At 32.1% G+C, this 24016-nt stretch overlaps 1 protein-coding gene across 5 annotated transcripts in view; it reads right to left on the bottom strand.

The window, feature by feature from the left end:
* LOC108135313 (protein pangolin, isoforms A/H/I/S) overlaps nucleotides 1–24016 on the bottom strand; it is a 78742-nt gene that overhangs the window by 32928 nt on the left and 21798 nt on the right. For 2 of the 5 annotated variants that reach the window (XM_041708660.1, XM_041708658.1), the window contains exons 6-8: nucleotides 19787–19874; nucleotides 19649–19729; nucleotides 17975–18124 (exon numbers count right to left, since the gene is read on the bottom strand). In XM_041708660.1, the coding sequence (XP_041564594.1) occupies nucleotides 17975–18124; nucleotides 19649–19729; nucleotides 19787–19874 (319 nt within the window). Of the gene's footprint in view, nucleotides 1–3714; nucleotides 6248–6274; nucleotides 7024–17974; nucleotides 18125–19648; nucleotides 19730–19786; nucleotides 19875–24016 lie in introns of those variants that run through there. The other 3 variants (XM_041708657.1, XM_017255481.1, XM_017255480.2) reach the window with 3 other exon arrangements.

Below are 24016 nucleotides of genomic sequence, written 5' to 3'. Positions count from 1 at the left end.
AGCTCCCATAGAAATAATAAAAATATATAAAATAATAATAATATTTTATATATTTTTATCATCATAACTTCAATGTTTTTCAGCATATACTCAAGTAAATCATAATTTGAATGTTTTCAAAAGTGTTTAATTCATGCAGGCTAGACCCTTTCCCAAGTCAATGGAAATTTGCAGAAATCATTATGATCCTCAAGCCAAACAAGACAGAAACTGAACTATCATCTTACCGTCCCATTAGTCTGTTGACAATATTCTCGAAAGTATTTGAAAAAATACTACTGAAGAGGATGTTGCCAATTTTGGACGAACTTGCCTTCATTCCTGAATATCAATTCGGATTCAGAAAAAAACACGGGACCACTGAGCAATGTCATAGGGTTATCAATGAAATTGTATCTGCACTTGAGAATAAAAAATATTGTACTGCAACATTTATTGACGTTCAGCAAGCTTTTGATCGTGTTTGGCACAATGGATTGCTCTACAAGATAAAGAAATGGCTGCCTACTCCATTCTATTTATTAATGAGATCCTACTTGTCTAAGAGATGCTTCTACGTGCAGCAGAGAAATGATACGTGAACACTACTTCGCATAAACGCAGGCGTTCCTTAAGGGAGTGTATTGGGACCAGTCCTTTACACACTATACACGGCAGATATGCCAGTAACAAACAACTGCACCATTGCAACATATGCTGACGATACAGCCATTCTGTCAACAAGCTCATCTAGAGACGAAGCATCTCATCTCTTGCAATGTGAGCTCAGTCTGATTGAGACCTGGTTCCTTCGCTGCAAAATTAAAATCAACTCCCCGAAGTCTGTCCAAATAACTTTTGCACTAAGACCAGGAAACTGTCCAAATCTCACACCTAACGGCTCAGAAATTCCACAAGATACCTGTGTGAAGTATCTTGGCATGCACCTCGACCGCAGAGTAACATGGAAGCACCACATAAAAGCGAAAAGACAGCAACTCAGACTGAAAACACTGAAAATGTCCTGGTTACTAGGTAGTAAATCAGCAGCCACTTTGGAAAACAAAATTCTTCTCTACAAAGCCATTTTGAAGCCTGTTTGGACCTACGCTATCCAACTCTGGGGAACAGCTAGCAATTCAAATATTGAAATACTTCAGCGCTACCTATCAAAAATCTTGCGACAAATTGTTAACGCTCCATAATATGTAACCAATGCAAATATTCATATATATCTCAATATTCCAACTGTAAAAGAGGAGATAAAAAATATAGTAAGAAATATACAGACAGATTTCACAATCGTGTAAATAATTTAGCCCTAGGTCTAGTAGTCAAAAGCTTAACATTCAGAAGACTCAAAAGATTCCACATTCTTGATCTCCCTGATAGGCAAATTTAAGTAAACGACAAATTAAATTAATAGCAGGTTTCACTGGAAATCAGTAAACCTGTTATGTAAATATTAGACATACAATTTACTTATTGTCATTAGACGGATTGTAAATAAAAATTAAATTAAAAAAAAAAAATTTAATTCATGCAATAGCTGCAAGGGTATATGAACTTCGGCTTGCCGAAGTTTGCTCTCTTTCTTGTTTTATTTTAATTTATTATCAAGCTGACTGTAAAATATTAGCTAATAAACGCCATTTGATTTAAAATATTTTAATCCTTATATGGCTTTAGTGCATTGTCGAATGTGAAGCCAGTGTAGCGCAACTTGCTAAAGCGTCTACAAATCCAAAGGTCCTAGGTTCGAAACCAGTTTGGGTCGACTGGTCCGTAAGAAAAGTATAATTGTTGTTTAACTTTCCTTAAAATTTATTTATATTTAAATCTATTAGAAATGCATAAAGGGTGTTCTCCAAGATCGTGAAATTAACAATCAAAAAATATTACTTTTTAATTACTTTTAATATTAATATTATATTATATTATATTATATTATAATATTAATATTAATAATAATAATAATAATAATAATAATAATAATAATAATAATAATAATAATAATAATAATAATAATAATAATAATAATAATAATAATAATAATAATAGTAATAATAATAATAATAATAATAATAATAATAATAATAATAATAATAATAATAATAATAATAATAATAATAATAATAATAATAATAATAATAATAATAATAATAATAATAATAATAATAATAATTTCATTCAGAAGTTTGCAACGCAGTGAAGGAGACGTTTCCGACCCTAAAAAGAATATATATTCTTGATCAGCATCACTAGGAGAGTCGATCTAGCCATGTCCGTCTGTCCGTCCGTTTCTACGCAAAACTAGTCTCTCAGTTTTAAAGCTATCTGCATGAAACTTTCCCAAAAGTTGTTTTTTTATTGCAGGTAGTATATAAGTCGGAACGAGCCGGATCGGACGACTATAATATATAGCACCCATAGGAACAATCGAAAAAATAAATAAAAAAAAATTATAACTTTCCTGTTTTTTAATTTTTTTTTTAGTTCTTCGACATATAGCAATGGTTAAATATTTCAGAAATACGGTTTAAATTTCATCAAAAGCGGACTACTACATTATATAGCTCCCATAGAAATAATAAAAATAATAAAATAACTATCTAATAATTGAGCTGCAAATCATCATAGCTTCAATGTTTTTAAACTTATACGCAAGTTATATCATAATTTTAATGTTTTCAAAAATGTTTAATTCTTGCAATAACTGCAGGGGTATATGAACTTCGGTTTGCTGAAGCTTGCTTTCTCTCTTGTTATTGATAAATATTAACAAAACTATTTAAACTTTTGTGTTTTTTTCTTTGTTTTGATTTCTGTGCTTCTGGAGTCTTTCTTTTGAGCTTAGTCCGTCTACGCCGCGGTATTGTTTTTGGCGTCGGGTTTGCAAGCACATTAACTGGAGTACGCTCCTGCTCTCTCGCTTTCCCATTCTCTCCCGAATGCTCAAAGTGTTTGTGCGCTCTTGCGGTACTTTTGACTGCCCGCCTACATATTGCTGTTTTTTTGGTACAGTTTTACGTATAAAATTATTACTTAGTTACAGCCTTCTATTTATGGCTGATCAGTCTAAAATAACTTGCATTTCTGTTGTGACTCTTGTGTCGAAGCTGCGAACGAGATGAGATTAAGCTAGGGCTGATCAGCTATTTTGGTCTAGCCAGAGATAGTTTTCGTAGATCATAGCATACTATAATATATTGTATTCCCTTGCAGATACAAAAATAACATATTCTTTAAAACAACCCTTAATTAGGGGTTGCATATTTATATGTATAAAGACAATTAAGCTCTGTCGATTGGCCCCTGATTTTTTCGATCGTTCCTGTGGCAGCTATATTATTAAGTTCGCTAATTTTAATAAAACTAAAAAAGTAATTTTGAAATATTAAATTGCACAGGAACAAAAAATCGAATCGAACCGATCACTTGTGCATTACAGATATTTTATGTAAACATTAGATTTTGATAAAATCAAAACTAAAATTTAAAAAAGAAAACCCAAAATTATTAATTTAGAATTTTAGCTTGCGTAGAATCAGACGGAAAATGGCTATTACGACTCGCCTTATGATGTTTTTGTAAGTCTCTTCTCCTTTGCTTTGCTAACTTTTGACTGAAAAGCGAAAACAAAATAAAAAACAACGGTATGTAGATTTTAAGTTGAGAATAAATTGTATAAGTTGAATTCTTAAATGTAATTTAGAGAAAGGCATTTTAAATTACATGTCTTTTATCTTGGTTCCAATACTTAAGTCATATGGAGCATCAAGTATGGGTAAAATTTCAGTCTCAGTCTCGGTTGGTCCAGTATCTGCAGTTAAAGCACTAAGCCTTGCTTTGAACATATTGGCTATTGAACGCTCCTGCGTTGTGTTTACAGCAGCAACTTTATTTGAAGACGTGGTTTTATGAATGGGAGGTGACAAATTTTCTGACGTTTTAGCCAATGTTGTAATTGATGGCGATATTTTAACTTGGTAGGAGACTGCCGGATCGCAATTTCCCATAAAAATATTAGGTTTACAAGATTCTGAAGTCAGGGTTTCGATGCGCCGGGCGAACTTTGGTTTTCGTCGATTGTGACTTATTCCTAAAACTCCAGAAACCAGTCCAGTCGAGCAGCCACTATTACTACTTGTCGGGGTGGTAGAAGGTGCAGTGGAAATCTCGGAAAAAAATGCTGGGTCGGTAATGATTGACACAGCGGAACCTTCTCGGATGTTATTTAACAAAATCGGAGATTGTGTTATGGGATTAAAATTCTCAATAGTATCAGTGCAGTTTGACCCAGAGGTGGAAGTATCAGGCACGCGAGTTTTGTTTGCATTACATGATGAAGACAATGAAGCATATTCTAAAATTATTTCAGCTGCAGTTGTGCAATGCTCTTCCTCCTCTTTACGTCGAAAGCTCCCTTTTTTCGTATGCCATAAGCAGGTCGGTGATATAACGGGTTCTTCGGAATCGCTTTTAGCACTATCACTATAGGCATCAGGTGTGGTGCTATCTTTATATGATTGATGCATATTAATAGTTGAAGCTAGTTGTAATATAATATCCTCTATTTCGTTCAGGGTCTTAGGTTTTGTTAAAGGAGGTAACAAGTCAGAGTCGCCTTTAGTGTCCAAGTTTTTAGAGTTAATTTGAATGCAGGTAGTTTTCTTAGTTAAAAGCTCATTTTCATTAGATAATGCTATTGCAGCCAGAGCCATAATGTTATGAGTTTGCGTTGCACTAAATTCAGGCCCTTCTGCTGATGTGAGTCCTAAGCGTTGTAAGCTTCGAAGGTAATAGAGCTCAGCGCTGCTCCATTGATTATAAAGTCGTCTGACTTGATCCAAAACGCTTTCAATTGACTTGCAATTACCATCTAGTTGTCGTCCCACAGTCGCTTCAAGGGCTGATTCAGAACCATTACTCATATCGACGTGGCAAAGGCGCACGCTCAGACTCTTTCTAAATTTAGCTGATAATAGAGAAAGTTGTTCTAGTCTATTTTTGACGTCAAAAAGTACGTTCTTATGTTCCCGTATAAATTCACTAGCGTGTTGTAGGTCGTACCCTTCTGCAGACTTAGCGTCCTTACTGAGCTTAAAGTTAGGTGCATTATTAAAAACAGGATTACAATTTTCAAAATCTTGCATATTTTCCTGCCTTGTGCTTTGGCTTTGATTAGAAAATTCAAGTGAAGGTTGATCACCACATCTTAAGCAATCGTCGCCGTCATTAAGTAATTCAATGTTGTTATTATTATCTTGCGAAGATGGCGTTGGTGGGAGTTCATTTTGACGGATTATGGGCTTTTTTAACCCTGAAAAATTAACCATATTTATAGTTTTTTCAATTGATATTTCCGACCCGGAATCCCGTTCTGCTAACTGTGGTTGAAAAAGTCGAGCATAAAATAGTTGCGTGGCTAAAAGCTGTTGCTGAGAGCAATTCTGTTGGTTTAGCATACTATTAGTGTATATGCAAGAAAACAGTTCATTTCGATTGCGAAAAACCTGTTCTTGACATTTTTCTGAGGACAGTGATGTTTGCCAATATTGGGTAGTCGCTTTTGGCTGGCGCAAAAGCAGTTCCGATAATGATGGTGATATTCCGGACGAATTACTTGAAGGAACAGCAAAGAATTTTTCCAAGTCATTGCGATTATTTTGTTGGGTACTAATGTCTGGCAACGCCGAATAGTAATCATAGGTTTTATTAACAACATCCTGGTCTTGGGATTTTGAAGATTTTTTTAACTGATTAACTAGTAGTTCTCCATCGCGACAGATTTTCTTGTTGATTAATTCCTTTGAGTCCAAAGTCCTTTCACCATTAGAAGTCCCACAGTTTGGCATTATAGGTATTTTAATAGAACTTCTGTAAAGATCCGTTGGATACCGACCACTAGTTATACATTTACTATATTTTTTAAGACTAAGTCTAATAATTAATGGTGAAAATTAAGCTAAAAACTTTAATTCGAATGAGTTTTTGTTTAATTTGTTTGCAATTGTAGCGTATCCGTTAAGCTCCATAAGCTTCTTAAATGTTCAGATGAAGTTTTACTCCTTGAATAACATTGACATTACATTAAGTTTTTTTTCTGAAGTATTTATTTTGAATTTTAGCTGTTGCTATTTTTTTAGTTTCATACAAGTTTTAATAGTCATATACTTTATAAAGATACCGAAAAGTTTTGGAAAAAAACGATGCTTTTTTCTTGTGTGACTTTTATTGGGTCAACAACCTAGTAGTAATAGTTATTAATATTGGTAGATTTAATGTTAATTACTTTTCATAAATAAATATAATAACGTTCTCTATCACCAATTAGATATCGGAGTGTTAACCAAAGTTACCCTGTTGCCCGCCTGTTGCAATACAGGTCATGGAGGTTTTTGCTGTTTATGTGTATTTAATTTATTTTTTCTAAAATATATATATTTTTATGTCGAGAATGAAGCCTTTCTACGTCACCCGAGGGTTTACTCATTTTATCTTCCATCTTAGCCGAGCACTGTTAAGTGCTCTATCTCAATCTACTATCTTTTTTTGTGTTTAATATTAGTTTAAAACTTGTCTGAAGGCAATTATATTTTAAATTAATAAAATGATAAAACACTGTTTAATTATTGTTATAAGTTTATAAACAAGTTTTTGCGTTTTTTAATATTATTTATTTCCTCAATGAATTTTCACTGTTGATTTCTTCGCACTAGACTTTTTTATTTGTAGTAATATTTATATTGTTTTCCAAGGGTCCACTGATTACGGTATTATTTGTGAATTGACAATTCGGTGTTTTATTGTTCCCGAATATTTCTGAATTATTTAAAGCCAAAAATTGTTTGCTTATATAGATTTTCGCAAAATTGTATATACTGCCACAACAATTGCCGAATTACTCTCTTTCGGCCATTAAAAATAAAACTTAACGATGAAGGTTTACGAAGTCTATCCGAACAAGAGAGGCGAAGACAAACCAACGGTACGAATGAAAATAAATGCGTGAGAGCTATTGCGCAGACACTTTCCGACTCTCATAATTTTCTATCTTACCCGTATCGATAATATTTTAACATTAGATAAGTTACAAACGTTTTACATGAATAACATTTAAACATAATATATTAACAGATATTTTATTAAATTAGGATTAAAAAATCTGACTCACTACTTTTTATTCTACCTCTGCACTATTGTTTTATGTATACAAACATTGATGTGTAATACGAAGTATTTTTACATGTAAATTAGATGGAAATATCTTTACTGCACGAATGTTTTACGTACAATTGTACATTGTTTGGTCGTGCGAATGGGTGCTTGGTAAAGGTCGATATACAACATTGATTTTGTTTAAATTATGTACCCCATATATTTGGAGTAATTTTTTTTGGTGTCAAACACACTTAATACTCCAACGTATTATAAACAAGAAAGGAAGCAAACTTCCACAAGCCGAAGTTTATATAACCTTGAATCTAATGCAAAACTTAATATTCTTTTAACAATCTAAATTTCAAATTATATAGGGATATTTATAAAAAACAAGAAAGGAAGCAAACTTCGGTAAGTCGAAGTTCATATACCCTTGCAGCTATTGCAAAAATAACATATTTTTGAAAACGTTAATATTATGATTGACTTACGTATATGTTTAAAAACATTGAAGCTATGATGATTTGCAGCTCAATTATTTGATAGTTTCTATGGCAGCTATATGATATCGTTCTCTTCTATTGAAGTTTTATGTTATTAGTCGTCCGATTTTGATGAAATTTAAACCGTAATTCTGAAATATTTAACCGTTCCGACTTACGGTTTAAATTTTATCAAAATCGGACGACTATATCATATAGCTCCCATAGGAACAATCGGAAAAACAAGAAAGAAAGAAAACTTCGGCAAGCCGAATATTTATTTATACTTTATATGCTATATTCGTCTGATTTTGATGAAATTTAAACCGTAAATCGGAAATATTTAACCATTACTAAATGTCGAAGAACTAAACAAAAAAATTAAAAACCAGCAAAGTTATAATTTTTTTTTTCATTAATTTTTCCGATTGTTCCTATGTGAGCTATATGAGCTATATGCTATAGTCGTCCGATCCGGCTCGTTCCGACTTATATACTACCTGCAATAGAAAGACAACTTTTGGGAAAGTTTCATGCAGATAGCTTTAAAACTGAGAGACTAGTTTGCATATAAACGGACGGACAGTCGGACAGACGGACAGACGGACGGACATGGCTAGATCGACTCACCTAGTGATGCTGATCATGAATATATATACTTTATAGGGTCGGAGATGTCTCCTTCACTGCGTTACAAACTTCTGACTGAAATTATAATAATCTCTGCAAGGGTATAAAAATACAAAAAAGACTATAACTTTGCCGTTTTTCAATTTTTCTATTAGTTTTTCGACATATAGCAATGGTTAACTCCTTCAGAATTACGGTTTAAATTTCATCAAAATCGGATGACTATATCATATAGTTCCCATAGGATCAATCGGAAATGAATACAAAAAAATTATAACTTTGCTATTTTTTAATTTTTTTTATTAGTTCTTCGACATATAGTAATGGTTAAATATTTCAGAATTACGGTATAACGAACGACTATATCATAGAAATAATATAAATATATAAAATAAATATCTAAGAATTGAGCTGCAAATCATCATAGCTTCAATGTTTTTAAACATATACGCAAGTAAATTCTTGCAATAGCTGCGAGGGTATATGAACTTCGGCTTGCCGAAGTTTGCTTCCTTTCTTGTTTTCATTTATTTCTCTGATTGTTCCTATGGGAGCTATATATTATAGTCGTCCAAATCGTATCGTTCCGACTTATATACTACCTGCAATAGAAAGACAACTTTTGGGAAAGTTTCATGCAGATAGGTTTAAAACTGAATGACAAGTTTGCGTAGAAGCGGTCGGACGGCCTGCGGACAGATTAACAGACGGACAGACATGGTTGGATCGACTCTGATGTGATGCTGATCAAGAATATATATACTTTATAGGTTCGAAAATGTTTTCATCACTGCGTTTCAAACTTCTGACTGAAATTAAAATACCCTCTGCAAAGGTATATAGGTCCCCGGTACGAACCATTAACCATGTCTCTAGAATATGACTTCAAAAATTTAAATCTTTGATCTGAAACCATTTATTAAATCTTAAAGTGCCTTTAAAAGCTATACTTTTAATAGAATGGTGTTTAATTTCCTTTGGAATCTACAGTTCTCTGTGCGTTGTTATTTCGGTTTATAGAGTATTTATAAGTATATTTAATAGCATTTTAAGATACATTAAATATATTTTTATATTCCTGGAGAGGGTATTATAATTTCAGTTAGAAAATGCAACGCAGTGAATGAGACATTTCCAACTCAAAAAATATACATGTTTTTTTAACAAGAGAGTCACTAGGAAAGTTGATCTAGCCATTCCCGTCTGTCCGTCCGTCTGTTCGATTCTACCCAAACTAGTCTCTCAGTTTTAATGTATCTGCATGAAACTTTCCCAAAAGTTGTCTTTCTGTTGCACGCAGTATATAATTCGCAACGAGCCGAACTGGACGACACAAGATGTGCAGACAAACCGTTACAAAACTAATCCTCAAATTGAACAGCTTGTTTCGGAAAAAAGACGTTTGAGACGCACTTAGCAAATCAGATTACCAATCTCCAAGCAATATTTTAAGGCTACTCGCAGACTTAACAGGGCTCTTAAGCACGAAGAAGAACAAGCACAACGCCGGTACTCTGAAAAACTATCGCCAATGGGTACAAAGCATCCCTTTTGGAAAGACCACCCAAAGCTAAGCGCCCCGGCAAAAACAGTGACTCCTATTAGAATTTCTGGGCCCATAATGATACCAAGATCATACACAACCAGCTTTGTACAGAGCAATTAGTTTACTCTCTCTTTTATGGAACCATAGATCAAGTCAACATCAGAAATACGAACAGCATTCGAGAATCGGGAATACAGCAGTGCAAAATTCCTTGAAGTCACGCAGGCTTTCGACCCAGTCTGACTTGATGGTCTAATGTATAAAACTGAAATGATCTTGCCCGAATACACCCACAAGCTTCTTGAGCCGTACCTCTACAATAGAGTCTTCTCAGCAAGATGCAACGATACACTACACGATTACTTAATATATGCAACGATACAATGTCTGACGACTACGTAATAAAGTTGTAGTTCCTCAAGCGCCCTTGATCCAATTCTTTGCGTCTTATACACAGCGAATATTTCCACCAAAGAGCGTTTAACAACATCTACATTCGCAGACGATACCGCGGTCATTAGTCTGTTCAGATGGCCAACTCAAGCAGCAGCACTTCTAGCTGATCACCTCGTGGTATTGGAGCAGAGGTTGTCAGACTGCCATATAAAAATAACTGACCAAAGGTGCAAACATATAACGTTCACACTCTACAGACAAACGTGTCCTCCACTATTCCTGAATAATACGCAGCTCCCACGATGACGACGTAACGTATCTCGGTGTCCACCTTGACAGGCGACTTACTTGGCTGAGACTCATCGAATATAAGAAAATATATCTAAAACTAAAAGCCAATAGCCTTCAATTGAATTTAAACACCCGATCTCCCCTCTTCCTGGACTTCAAAGTCCTGCTCCACAACTATACGCTTAAGCCAGTCTGGACTTGCGGCTAAAAAGGCATGTAAATCAAAATTAAGATGTTTTAGAGAATATTTAATTTTTGCAGTACCTGCAATTTAAAGTCAATTTGAAAACTTGTAAAAAGTTTTAAAAGTGGAGAAATTGTGTTTAATAACCAAAAACTGTAATTCAGCTACTATAAAAATCCAATTAAATATTAACTGTATATAAAAGGTACTCTAAGATCGGAGAAATTGTGTAAAATCAAAGATTTTAACTTTGTCGGCATGTTCTTAAGAGGCTTTAATCCGTTAGAAGGCCTATTAAAGGATAATTTTTCAAATATTTTCGTCGTATCTTTTAACTGTATTTTAAGACATAGTATTGGTAAAAATATTTATTTGGAAATGAGCTATAGCTGATCTCTGGGAGCTGTCTCAAAAAAATGTTGTGCGCTGACTACTATATCTCTGATCTGGTTGCTGAGGAATTAAAAAACCAAATAGATTTCGTTAAAGTATTGTTAAATTTAGTAATTATTCGAAGGAATAGGCAAAATACAATTGTTCGACAAAATGCTGGTTTGTCAAAAATAAAATTGATTTTATACTAACATAACATTCGGTTTAGCCGTTCTCGAGTAATGTTGACTTTGAAAACACTATTTGAAAAAAACGAGTTCAACGCCTTAAGTCATGGTCAATGGTTTAAGCAGGGGCCTTTTTTAAATGTAGTAATGTTTTAAGTTATTCAGCGAAAAAAAAGGGGAATTTTTGATTATGTAGACTATAGGAGTTTAGATGGCGCCATCTGTTGAACTGCATAGCCAAAATAGAAGCTTAGAGCATGCACCACCCCTGCTAAGAGTTCTTTTGTTCTGTCTCAGCGGCAGAGCGGCGGCAGGGGACTTAATAACTCTATAACCACTAAAATATTAACTCGATTTTAAACAAGAAAGAAAGCAAACTTCGGCAAGCCGAAGTTCATATACCCTTAAAATTATGATTTACTTGCGTATATTTTTAAAAACATTGAAGCTATGATGATTTGCAGCTTAATTATTTGATAGTTATTTTGTATATTTTTATTATTTCTATGGGAGCTATATGATATAGTCGTCCGATTTTGATGAAATTTAAACCGTAAATCGGAAATACAAAATGTCGAAGAACTAAACAAAAAAATAAAAAACAAATAATTGAGCTGCAAATCATCATAGCTTCAATGTTTTTAAAAATATACGCAATTAAATCATAATTTTAATGATTTCATTTTATAATTTTTAATTTTATTTATTTAATTTTATTTATTTATTTATTTTTCCGATTGTTCCTATGGGAGCTATATGCTATAGTCGTCCGATCCGGCTCGTTCCGACTTATATACTACCTGCAATAGAAAGACAACTTTTGGGAAAGTTTCATGCAGATAGCTTTAAAACTGAGAGACTAGTTTGCCTATAAACGGACGGACAGGCGGACGGACAGACGGACATGGCTAGATCGACTCTGCTAGTGATGCCGATCAAGAATATATAAACTTTATAGAGTCGGAAACGTCTCCTTCACTGCGTTGCAAACTTCTGACTGAAATTATAATACCCTCTGCAAGGGTATAATAACTATCAAATAATTGAGCTGCAAATCATCATAGCTTCAATGTTTTTAAACATATATGCAAGTAAATCAAAATTTTAATGTTTTCAAAAATGTTTAATTCTTGCAATAGCTGCAAGGGTATATGAACTTCGGCTTGCCGAAGTTTGCTTTCTTTTTTGTTGTTTTATTATTTCTATGGGGGCTATATGATATAGTCGTCCGATTTTGATAAAATTTAAACCATAATTCTGAAATATTAAACCATTGCTATATGCCGAAGAACTAAACAAAACATTAAAAAACAGAAAAGTTATAAAAATTATAAAAATTATAAAAATTATAACTCTGTATATAAAAATTATAACTCTGCTGATTTTTGATTTTTTGTTTAGTTCTTCGATATATAGTAATGGTTAAATATTTCCGATTTACGGTTTAAATTTCATCAAAATCGGACGACTATAGCATATAGCTCCCATAGGAACAATCGGAAAAATAAATGAAAAAAAATTATAACTTTGCTGTTTTTTAATTTTTTGTTTAGTTCTTCGACATATAGCAATGGTTAAATATTTCAGAATTATGGTTTAAATTTCATCGAAATCGGACGACTATAGCATATAGCTCCCATAGGAACAATCGGAAAAATAAATGAAAAAAAATTATAACTTTTCTGTTTTTTAATGTTTTGTTTAGTTCTTCGACATTTAGTAATGGTTAAATATTTTCGATTTACGGTTTAAATTTCATCAAAGTCGGACGACTTTATCATATAGCTCCCATATAGCTCAATTATAATACCCTCTGCAAGGATATAAAAAATTATAACTTTTCTGTTTTTTAATTTTTTGTTTAGTTCTTCGGCTAGACGGCTAGATCGACTCGCCTAGTGATGCTGATCAAGAATATATATACTTTAGAGGGTCGGAGACGTCTCCTTTACTGCGTTGCAAACTTCTGACTGAAATTTTAATACCCTCTGCAAGGGTATAAATATTTAATTTTTGCATTAGTTGCAATGATACCCTTGCCGAAGATATCGATAGTAAAGGGTTCATCCTATGAAACTATGGCTCTGCTTTCTGTTTAATCGAGACTCTCTAATTGTACTGTGCAACAAAGCTCAATGTGCTTAACACGACATTATCCTTGGAATTTCTCCATCACCCTCAGTTTTCAGGAGAAAGGACGTCAAAGTGACAAAAAGGTCGATTTTACGAGTGCTTTGTCTATAAATAACGGCCGAACTGAATTGCACTGCCTGTCCTATGATCAATTTGGCGTACTGCCAATATTTGGATAAGGATTCTTATACACAAAACAATTGAGAGATTTTTAAAAACTTTGTATTTGAAAAAGAATGAAAACACATCATTTAATTTTACATGAGGCATTTCACAAAATGACAAAAGCACCTATTACCAAGTTAAAAAAGACGTCACGATCGCACCTTCAACATATAACATTTTTTTATCAAACGTGACCAAAAAATAAACATTTGACTAAATACATGCATCTTTTTGTAGCCAGGTATTTAAACTTTTGCCAAAACAGGAATTTTCTATTTATAAATTTTTTCGTCCCAAATGTTGATTTAAAAAAATTTTGTATGTTGAAGGTGCGATCGTCACCATTTTTTTTTACCTCGCTAATAGGTATTTTTGTTTGATATAAGTTTTTGTTTGAAACATAGTCAAAGTACCCCAATATTATTACCATGATAAAAAAAAACTTTGAGCTATACGCTGCTGGTCTTCGGTTAGACGCACCAACGTTTTTTTTTTAATGCTATATCTATAGTTATTTTTCTTCTTATTGTTCAAAATGCTTTTCTTATCGGAGTTTAAATCTTGTACGAAAAATATTTGCTCACAGCTGGTTTATTTGCGAAAAAATAACTGTACTTACGCGTGTTTTCGGTTCGTCATTGGAATAAACGCGCTTTATATTTCTTTGTCTTGCGCAAACAAGATAAATAAAATATAAAACTATTCTTAATTAAAGCAATTATATGAAGTCAGATACTACAAAACATAGAAAGAGCGCTAAATTTGAGGGTGGGCGTGGTCCCGTTTTGAAGCAGACTTGCGCTGCGTAAGAATTAAAGAATCTGCAGATTTCTAGTCAGACGAAAAGACTGACGGACTAGATCGACTTGCTGTAAATGCTGATAAAAAAAATATATATATTTATAGGGTCGGAAACGGACACTTTTACCTGTTACATACTTTTCAACGATTACAAAATACTCTTTAGTAACGGGTATAAAAATGAGCAAGATGTAAGCAAATATCTTAAAATCAGCGAAGTTTTGAACACAGAACATAGTCGTCCGACCGGCAAGACTTTTATACCCCGGCAGAGGGTATTATAATTTCAGTCAGAAGTTTGTAACGCAGTGAAGGAGATATTTCTGACCCTTTAAAGTATATTATATTCTTGATCAGCATCACTAGGAAAGTCGATCTAGCCATGTCCGTCTGTCAGTCTGTCCTTCCGTTTCTACGCAAACTACTCCATTCATTTTTGAAGCGATCTGCATGAAACTTTCCAAAAGTTGTCTTTCTATTGCATACATATTTAAGTCGGAACGAGCAGGATCTGACGACTAAAGCATGTAGTTCCAATAGAAACAATCGGAAAAATAAACAAAAAATATTATAACTTTGCTGTTTTTTAATTTTTGTTTCAGTTCTTCGACATATAGTAGTGGTTTAATATTTCAGAATTACGGTTTGAATTTGATCGGACGACTATATCATATAGCTCCCATGAAAACAATAAAAATATTAAAAAAAAAAAAAAAACATATTATTTTTAAATGTAACTTGTCTATTTTGTAATATTTTTAAAAGTTCTTTTTCTCTTATTAATAATTTGACACTTCTGAATTACGCATTAAATTCTATTAAAATCGGGAAACGAAATCGCATAGCTTTCATAGGAACTATCGAATAATTGAGTTGCAAATCATCATAGCTTCAATGCTCTTAAACATATACGCAAGTAAATCATAATTTTATAGTTTTCGAGAATATTTAATTTTTGAAATAGCTGCAAGGGTATATGAACTTCGGCTTTTCGAAGTTTGCTTCCTTTCTTTTTTTACATGATAAGTGTCCGCATAAAATATTCGATTTTGAAACCTATCTTTTACACTAACTATATGAAATAATCAACCGATTTTGAAAAAAACCTCAAGAAATGGGTTTAAAATAGTACATAACCATTTAACAAGAAAGAAAGCAAACTTCGGCAAGCCGAAGTTCATATACCCTTGCAGCTATTGCATGAATTAAATACTTTTGAAAACATTTAAATTATGATTTACTTGAGTATATGCTGAAAAACATTGAAACTATGATGATTTGCAGCTCAATTATTAGATAGTTATTTTCTATATTTTTATTATTTCTATGGGAGCTATATGCTATAGACGTCCGATTTTGATAAAATTGAAACCATAATTCTGAAATAATTAAACATTGCTATATGTCGAAGAACTAAACGAAAAATTAAAAAAGAGAAAAGTTATAATTTTTTTCCATTTATTTTTCCGATTGTTCCTATGGGAGCTATATGCTATAGTCGTCCGATTTTGATGAAATTTAAAACATAATTCTGAAATATTTAACCATTACTATATCTCGAAGAACTAAACAAAAAATTAAAAAACAGCAAAGTTATAATTTTTTTTCATTTATTTTTCCGATTGTTCCTATGGGAGCTATATGCTATAGTCGACCGATTTTGATGAAATTTAAACCGTAAATCGGAAATATTTAACCATTACTATATGTCGAAGAACTAAACAAAAAATTAAAAAACAGCAAAGTTATAATTTTTTTTCATTTATTTTTCCGATTGTTCCTATGGGAGCTATATGTTATAGTCGTCCGATCCGGCTTCGTTCCGACTTATATACTACCTGCAATAGAAAGACAACTTTTGGAAAAGTTTCATGCAGATAGCTTTAAAACTGAGAGACTAGTTTGCATATAAACGGACGGACAGACGGACAGACGGACAGACGGACGGACAGACGGACAGGCGGACGGACAGACGGACATGGCTAGATCGACTCTACTAGTGATGCTGATCAAGAATATATATACTTTATAGGGTCGGAAACGTCTCCTTCACTGCGTTGCAAACTTCTGACTGAAATTATAATACCCTCTGCAAGGGTATAAAAAGCGAAGCAAACTTTGGCAAACCCTTATTGATATTACAAAACGACTAATCTCTATGCCTATATATATATATTATATTTACCTCAACGTATATTAAAATTAAAAAGCCGAGACGCGACCTAAGACTAGGGACTTTGGTTTTTTCATATCATATATAAACAAGAAAGGAATCAAACTCTCTTATATACTCTTGCAGCTATTGCAAAAATTAAATATTCTTGAAAACATTAAAATTATGATTAACTTGCGTGTATGTTTACATTGAAGCTATTTGAAGCTTATTCGATATTTCCTATGGCAGCTTTATGATTTCGTTGTCATTCTAATATAAATGATAGAAACCTATCTTTATAAAATGCATATAAAAGTTAATGAACGTTCTGGAGATACAAAATAAATAATGCATGAAAGCAGGCCCAAAACGTTATTTAGACTTTAATATACGATGCAATATAAAAAATTCTGACTGTTTTTTCTGAATCAGGGAGTCCAATTCCTCAGGAAAATCCAGCTTTGATCAAACAGAGGATTTTTTCGATTTCAATTCAAAAAATTACTAAATTCTCGAAGTATATTAAAATAATTTAAGAATCAGAGAAGTTATAAATTTTTCGGTATAGCATAGTAGTAGTGTCGGAAAGGACTTCTTGACTGCTGTGTAAACCTTTGAATGAAATTTTTAATACCCTCTGTAAGAGTATAAAAATACAAATACAAAATTAAAAAAAAAAAAAAAAAAAAAAAAAAAAAAATCGAAAAATAAGCATAAACGCAATCAAATTTAAGCATAGTATTTTAAAAAATGTTATTTATTGTTTTAGCTGGTATTGCTAAAAGAAACAAAAAATAAATATGTTATTGTTTTAGAAACATAATTTTGGAATGAAGTTATCATTTCAAAATTATGATTTCCCAGTCATTTCTTATTATCAGTTCTTAACATTTGTTAAAAGTAGTTAAATTTATATTAATTTATATTAATATTTATATGTATAACTATATTAACATAGATTAACAGAATTGAGTAATTGTTATGTATGTGGTTTTTAAACCCATTAAAGAAAACGGCTACAGACTCTCTACTATTTGATTTAAGCTTTAAGTTACTTAAATACAGTTAATTATTATTCGGACAAAAATGTACAATACAATATTACATTGAGTGCTAAAAGTTTATGGTTGTTTTCGAGAATATATGAGTAAGGATTTCGAAGTTAGGGGAAATGAAATTCGAGTTTGACTCAATTTAGGGGTGGCTGTAAAATGCGCAGGCGCGTTATCAATGAGAGGACCAATGAGAGACTTTATATATAACCCCAAGTCTGCCTATTTGTTCCTTATAAGTGTATATGTGAATATGTGCATTGAAGAAAGCCATTGGTAAATTAAAGATGGCGGATGTAATTTGCCCACCCCCTAAACTAAAACGTCAAAAGCGCAGTACAAAATTTTAATAAATCAAAATTCGATACTTTCAATAAAACAATTTTTTATTTAATTAAGACCAGTCTTAAAAAGGTGTTTTTGGTTTTGGACTTACCTCGGATATCTATTATTCGTTGTTGTGTCATGAGCTCCACAATCCTGTTTGGAGCTGACGCCCACAATAGCAGAATGCGCGTTTAGAACATGATGCGATGCGGCGTGGACTGAAGGCAAAAGGCTAGGTGAAAATCGGAATGGGAAATCACTGCAAATAAAATATAAAAAATTGCTATTCTATGGAAATATTTGATTACAAATTGGACAAAACTGTCAACTCAGCCAGCACATGTACAAATGAACAAAAAAACATTAGGAATATTCTATTCTGAGAAAACGTTTTTTCATTACCAATGTAAAGTGAAATCAGTTATATGTAATTATTACTAGACCAGTAAATTTATTGAATATCTACCTGGACATTAAAAAATTATGCAGGCCATTATTAAGTAAACTATTTTATTTTAATTTCTTTTGTAACAATTTTGTTTTATTATGAAGTCGATGCAAACCCAGACCACGTTAAATTTGTTGGGCCATAGTTTTATCTACTCTTCCCTTCCCTTAACTAAAACTTCTTAAACTTAAAAAATATTGTTTCTCATATTAAAACTTGGTTCCATTTATGATTACAGCAGACAGCAGAGAAAACTAACCTATAAATCAAATTTGTTAAATAAGGTGTAAAGTTTTTAAATTTTTTGTTTTTAAATGATAACTCAAGAATATTGTTTCAAAATTTTAAGTAAAACGGAGAAGGTTTGTCTATTTTTTATTTGTTCAATAGTGCTACTTTACATTTGTCCAAAACTTTAAATGGATTTTCCCACAACTCACGTTTTTAAAGACGGTGCCCATCAGAACTTAAAACCTACTTCACCGAACGTTTTATTATATGTAATCGAATTTGTATATAATTTGGGTTTTTAGATTTCGGAGAAACCAGTACCAAGCTGTGATTAGCACCGCAGACGTTGCCGTACCGATAAATATTTTTCTTTCAAAATTTTAATAGAATAAAAAAAATTTGTTTGATAATTTTGTATATAAAAGTTTAACTTTTCAGGAATATTCTGTGAAAATTTCTAGTGTATTTTTCAATTTAATTTCGTTCATAATAAGACATATTAAACTAATATATTTAATAAATCAATTTAATTTTTTTTTGTAATATCATATCATCAATAATCAAAGAGACTCCGACAGACCGCCGCCACGAGATAAATAATAAAAATTACAAAAAAAAAATCCTAGATACTCTTCAAATATAGGCATTTACCGTGTAAAAAACTTGGATATTTATAATTACTCAGTGGCCCCTTAATATCGTACTATAACATACCATTATACAAAATAGATTTTAACTGTTTCCAAAAAAAAAAATTGGGTAGGCAAATAAATAAAACAATATTAATAAAAATATGTGTTTTTAACTTGTTATTTAAGTGAGACCGTTCAATGAAACCAAATTACTTCTTTTTTAAAATATTTCACTTAAATTTATTGAAGAATAACGCTACCCAAATTGTTAAATATATAAAGTAATTAAAGGCTACTTGAGCCCTGTGGTGCATTCTTTTAATTTTTGTAAGTAAATGTGTATAATCAAATGGAACACTTTTGTGAAATATGGGAGGTATTTTACATCAAATTACTCGCATTTAAAAATCTTAGTTACTGTACTACATGGGTGGCTAAGTCTACCTGCAATGTTCCGAAAGCTTATTATTACCTTGAAAGCGTAGTATTTATCGGTAAAGTCGAGGGATAAGGAGTTCTAAAGCTGGATGCGGAGTAAACAGAGGGTGTGTGCCTAAAAATATATGTATATATATTAACTAAATCCAAAAATTCATTAGAAAAGACATACCACGAAGCCACTTGAGACATATCAGAACTTAGCATTGGGTACGGATATTGACCTCCGGTAAATGGGTATAACGCCGGTCGAGTTAAACCTGAAAATTATATTATTTTTATTTTTATAAGACAATATCTTATTATTAAGCATTAATGAGAAATTATTTAAAAAAAATTTTTTTTTAAATATATACATTTTTTTTTGTGCGTTGTCTTTTGTGACATTTTTTTTATCCCCTTGCTTATAATTTCAACCAGAAGTTTAAAACGCAATGAAGAAGACATATCCGATCCTATAAAGTATATATATTCTTGATCAGGATCAGAGCCGATGTAGCCATTTACGTCTGTCCTTCCGTCTGTTTTTACGAAAACTAGTCTCTCAGCTTTTAAGCAATCTGCATGAAAGTTGTCTTCCTCTGACAGGTAGTATATAAGTTGGAACGAGCCGGATCCGACGGCTACATAGCTCTCATGGGAACAATAATAACTAAACTATAATTATTATAACTTAGCTGTCTCTCAATTTTATTCGTTAGTTCTTCGATATTAAGTGATAATTCATTACTTTAGAATTAGGGTTTAATCAAAATTGGACGACTATTTCATATAACTCCCAAGAAAACAAACGGAATATTAAAAAAAAATATATTTTTTAATACTTTTGAACATTATAATGGTTTACCAGAATAACGCATTTAATTTTATTCAAATCGGAAAACGGTATCATATAGCTGCCAAAGGAACGATCGAATAGTTGAACTGAAAATAATCGTTCAATGTTTTAAACAAATTATTTCAAAATTTTAATGTTTTTAAGAACATGTTGTAAAGAACATTTAATTTTTGAAATATCAAACGTATATAAACTTTGGCTTGTCGAAGTTTGCTCCTTTATTGTTTAAAGAATAACATAGTTGCTAAACGAGGTTCTATAGGTTTCTAAAAAATAAATTGTGATCTCCGAAAACTTTTTATTACTCACTGACATTAAAATAACCATTCTTCAAAACTTCGTTAAAAAAAAATATGGTTTAGGCAATCTATGGAGCTTTGGAAAAAAAAAATTAACAATGACTAAAATAATAAATCACATTAAATAATATTGGATATGCTGACGGAGTTAGCAAATTTATTAAAATTTGTTTTGGTTTCTATTTTGGAATTTTACTTGGAACAGGAGTAACTTTTTTATTCTGAGAATACAAAAATCAAACTTGTGTAAACTATTTCTCCTTCTTAATATCTTCAGAAATAATGCGATTAATGTAAGCTAATTGCCTAATAATATAATTACAAAATATAAGTATAATTCTTTCCTTGTGCCTCGATCTTACAAATCTGTAAGTTTTGCATTACTTTTAACACATTTTGACCATTCGTAATTGAGCTGTAAATGTATTTTTCCACGGCACAAAAAGAATACTTTAAACACAGTATATATGCAAATATATAAGTATAGCATGGAAAAAAAAGGGAACATTTGTCATGTTAGACATTGCGCTTGATTATCTGATAAAATGACCTACTTTTATGTACAAAGGGGAGGAAACGCATTTGCTTTCTTATCAACCGTAAAGTAGATGTGTAAATATAGGATTATTTAGCAATTTCAGATTCCCTTCCAATCCGTTTTTATTTTAATTGAAAATTTGTTGTAAGTTCTATTTCATGCTTCACTATTGTGTCTCTTGTTGTTGCCCTAAAAATGTGTTCTTTTGTTGTCGTTTTCAAGTTCAATTGTTATACGTTGCGGCAGGAAACCCAACTATGAAGGGTGAGGAGACGGTTACTGCAATCACCCGCGGGCTCTATTGCGTCCTATAGAAAACGATGGCATCCATGAATTAATCTAGCGACAGAAAGATGTCATTATTATGTGGTTGTGTGCAACATGTTTTTAAGCATTATTTTTTTTTTTGCCCTTAGTAGATCTCATTGAACGGGTCATGCCCTATTAGCAATGCCCTCCCTTGACAATTGTTCTCGTCCGTCGCGCAACCCTTAAAAATAATATTATGAACCAATATCAATTTCAAATAAGGGAAGAATTTTTCAAGTGTTAAGTGCCCACGTTTTTGTATCATGCCGCAAACTAAGTAAGGCTTATCTTTAAAAAAATGGCACTATACGAAATCTTAATACTAGATGTTTCAACTAAATAACAAAAAATATAATATTGGTTACACACAAAAAAAAAACAAATTTTCTAAAATTGTACTACAAAAATGGTGATTCTTAGACACGTGTCTTTCGAGCATTACGATAAAAATTTGGTCGTCGTGGACTTAAAGGCTTAAGCACACCATTGCTAATGTAGTGCCTAAAATTGAACAAACTGGGTCCATGAAATATATTATAAGTCCTGTGCACCATTGAAATGTGTAATCGTCCGAAATTATTGCTGCTGTTTCTGCCAGTGTGAGGGAGAACTCGAATTCGGGCAAAATTTTAACAGATTTTTTTGGGCCAGAAAAATAAAATATGGATACGGTTGACATGTGGTTTCAGCAGGACGGCACAATGGGCCACCACACAACCGAATATGGCCCAGATGCAACCAATGTTTAAAAGGGTCATAGGTTCACGTCTTGGTGATGTCAATTGAACGACTCTCCCAAAACTCTTGATCATTTAAAAGACAATATCCGCCAAGTTTTGGCCGTGATACTTCCCCTGATGTGTCGTCGAAAATTACCTATTCAGAATAAAAGTTCGTGAGAGGGCCCTAGGAGGTAATTTGAAAGATTTTGTTTTTTACACATAGCATATACCAAACTTTATTTTAAAATAAAATTTTAATCAAAATTCAAATTTTAAGTGTGTTTTTTAAACTTACTTTCGTTATTTGAAGTTGGATGACCCTGCACAGAAAAAAGACTCTTAAGACAGTTTCATCTATATAGCTTTAAAACTCAAAGACTAATTTGCTTAGAACCGGACAGGCGTATATACTTTAAAGGTACGCAAATGTCTCCTTCACAACTTTTGATTGATATGATAATACTCTCTAAAGTGTAAAAAGTGTGTTTACTCAAAGTTCCCTTGAAATGTGAATATGATAAAAACACATAATATGACATTTAATTATATTTAAAAATCGAAAAACTATTTTAATACATACTCTTTTCCTAATGTTTATTTACAAATAAGGGTTAATGATTAATGGACTCTCATTGTTTCCAAATAATACACTATTTTCCCTTTTTTATATATTTGTATTATTTTGTATTGAACTATTTTTTATTCAAATTATGACACGCGTATAAACTAGGGCAGTTAATTTTATAAGAATTATAAGCAATAATGAAAAAACTAACAACAACAACAACTTTTTCCAAAACAAAAATTTTGTTTAAGGTTCAAATTCTTGTTAAATATATACAAAATTTAATTACTGTTTATTTGTTTTATTTGTTTATCGAATTGTATGTCCCAAGATGCAGCATATACATTTCAGAACAGCTAGGATTCTGTATAACAAACATATATTAATTTAAAGATGTTTTTAATTTAATCAAAATCGGATGCCGACATTTTAATTAATTCAAAATATTAATATATAAAAAAAAATTATTTTGCCAAAGCTAGTTTCCTTGTTTTTTATTGCATTGAATATAACTAGAAATTTTAAAAACAACAAAATTAAGCAGATTATCCACATTTTTAAATTTCATTTGATAACATCAATATTTTTGAAGCATATATCATTGCTGGGAAAATCTTTGACAATGTGAATGAAACAATGCCTAACATGCTAGAAAACCCGATTTAAGGCTTGAGTTGCACGGTTCAAGGGGGTAGTTTTTGGTCATGTGCGAAGTTCTTTTAACCATTTCGCACAGAGGGCGGTCTCTCTGTATACCCTTAAAAAGGAAAACGCCCCTATTTGTGTTGTACTAATAGCTCAGCAATTAGCCGTTTTTGTAGCCAGCAATGCATTTGTCAGCTGTAAACCAGATACATAGATCGCTATAGTCCCCTTGTATAAACCCTACTCTCTGCCTCGTTGCAAATAACTTACCGCTATGCAACCGATAATTTAATAAAAACCAAGCATTTCGTTAATGTCTCAAGTCACAAAGAAAGCTTGTTAAAAATAAATTTACCGACAGCGGAATTCCTTGATTGTTGGTAACTTTCTATCCAGCAAGCATTCTCTTGAGATCCCAGAGACTAAAATAAGGCAACAAAAATGATAGCAACTTTTGTATTAATAATGTCTTCCTTGGTGGCAACT

The sequence above is a fragment of the Drosophila elegans genome, unplaced genomic scaffold (genome assembly GCF_018152505.1).
Source record: "Drosophila elegans isolate 14027-0461.03 unplaced genomic scaffold, ASM1815250v1 contig_349, whole genome shotgun sequence".
Classification (NCBI taxonomy): domain Eukaryota; kingdom Metazoa; phylum Arthropoda; class Insecta; order Diptera; family Drosophilidae; genus Drosophila; species Drosophila elegans.
Note: the sequence above shows the minus strand (reverse complement) of the source record. Positions and strands in the feature narration are given on the sequence as shown.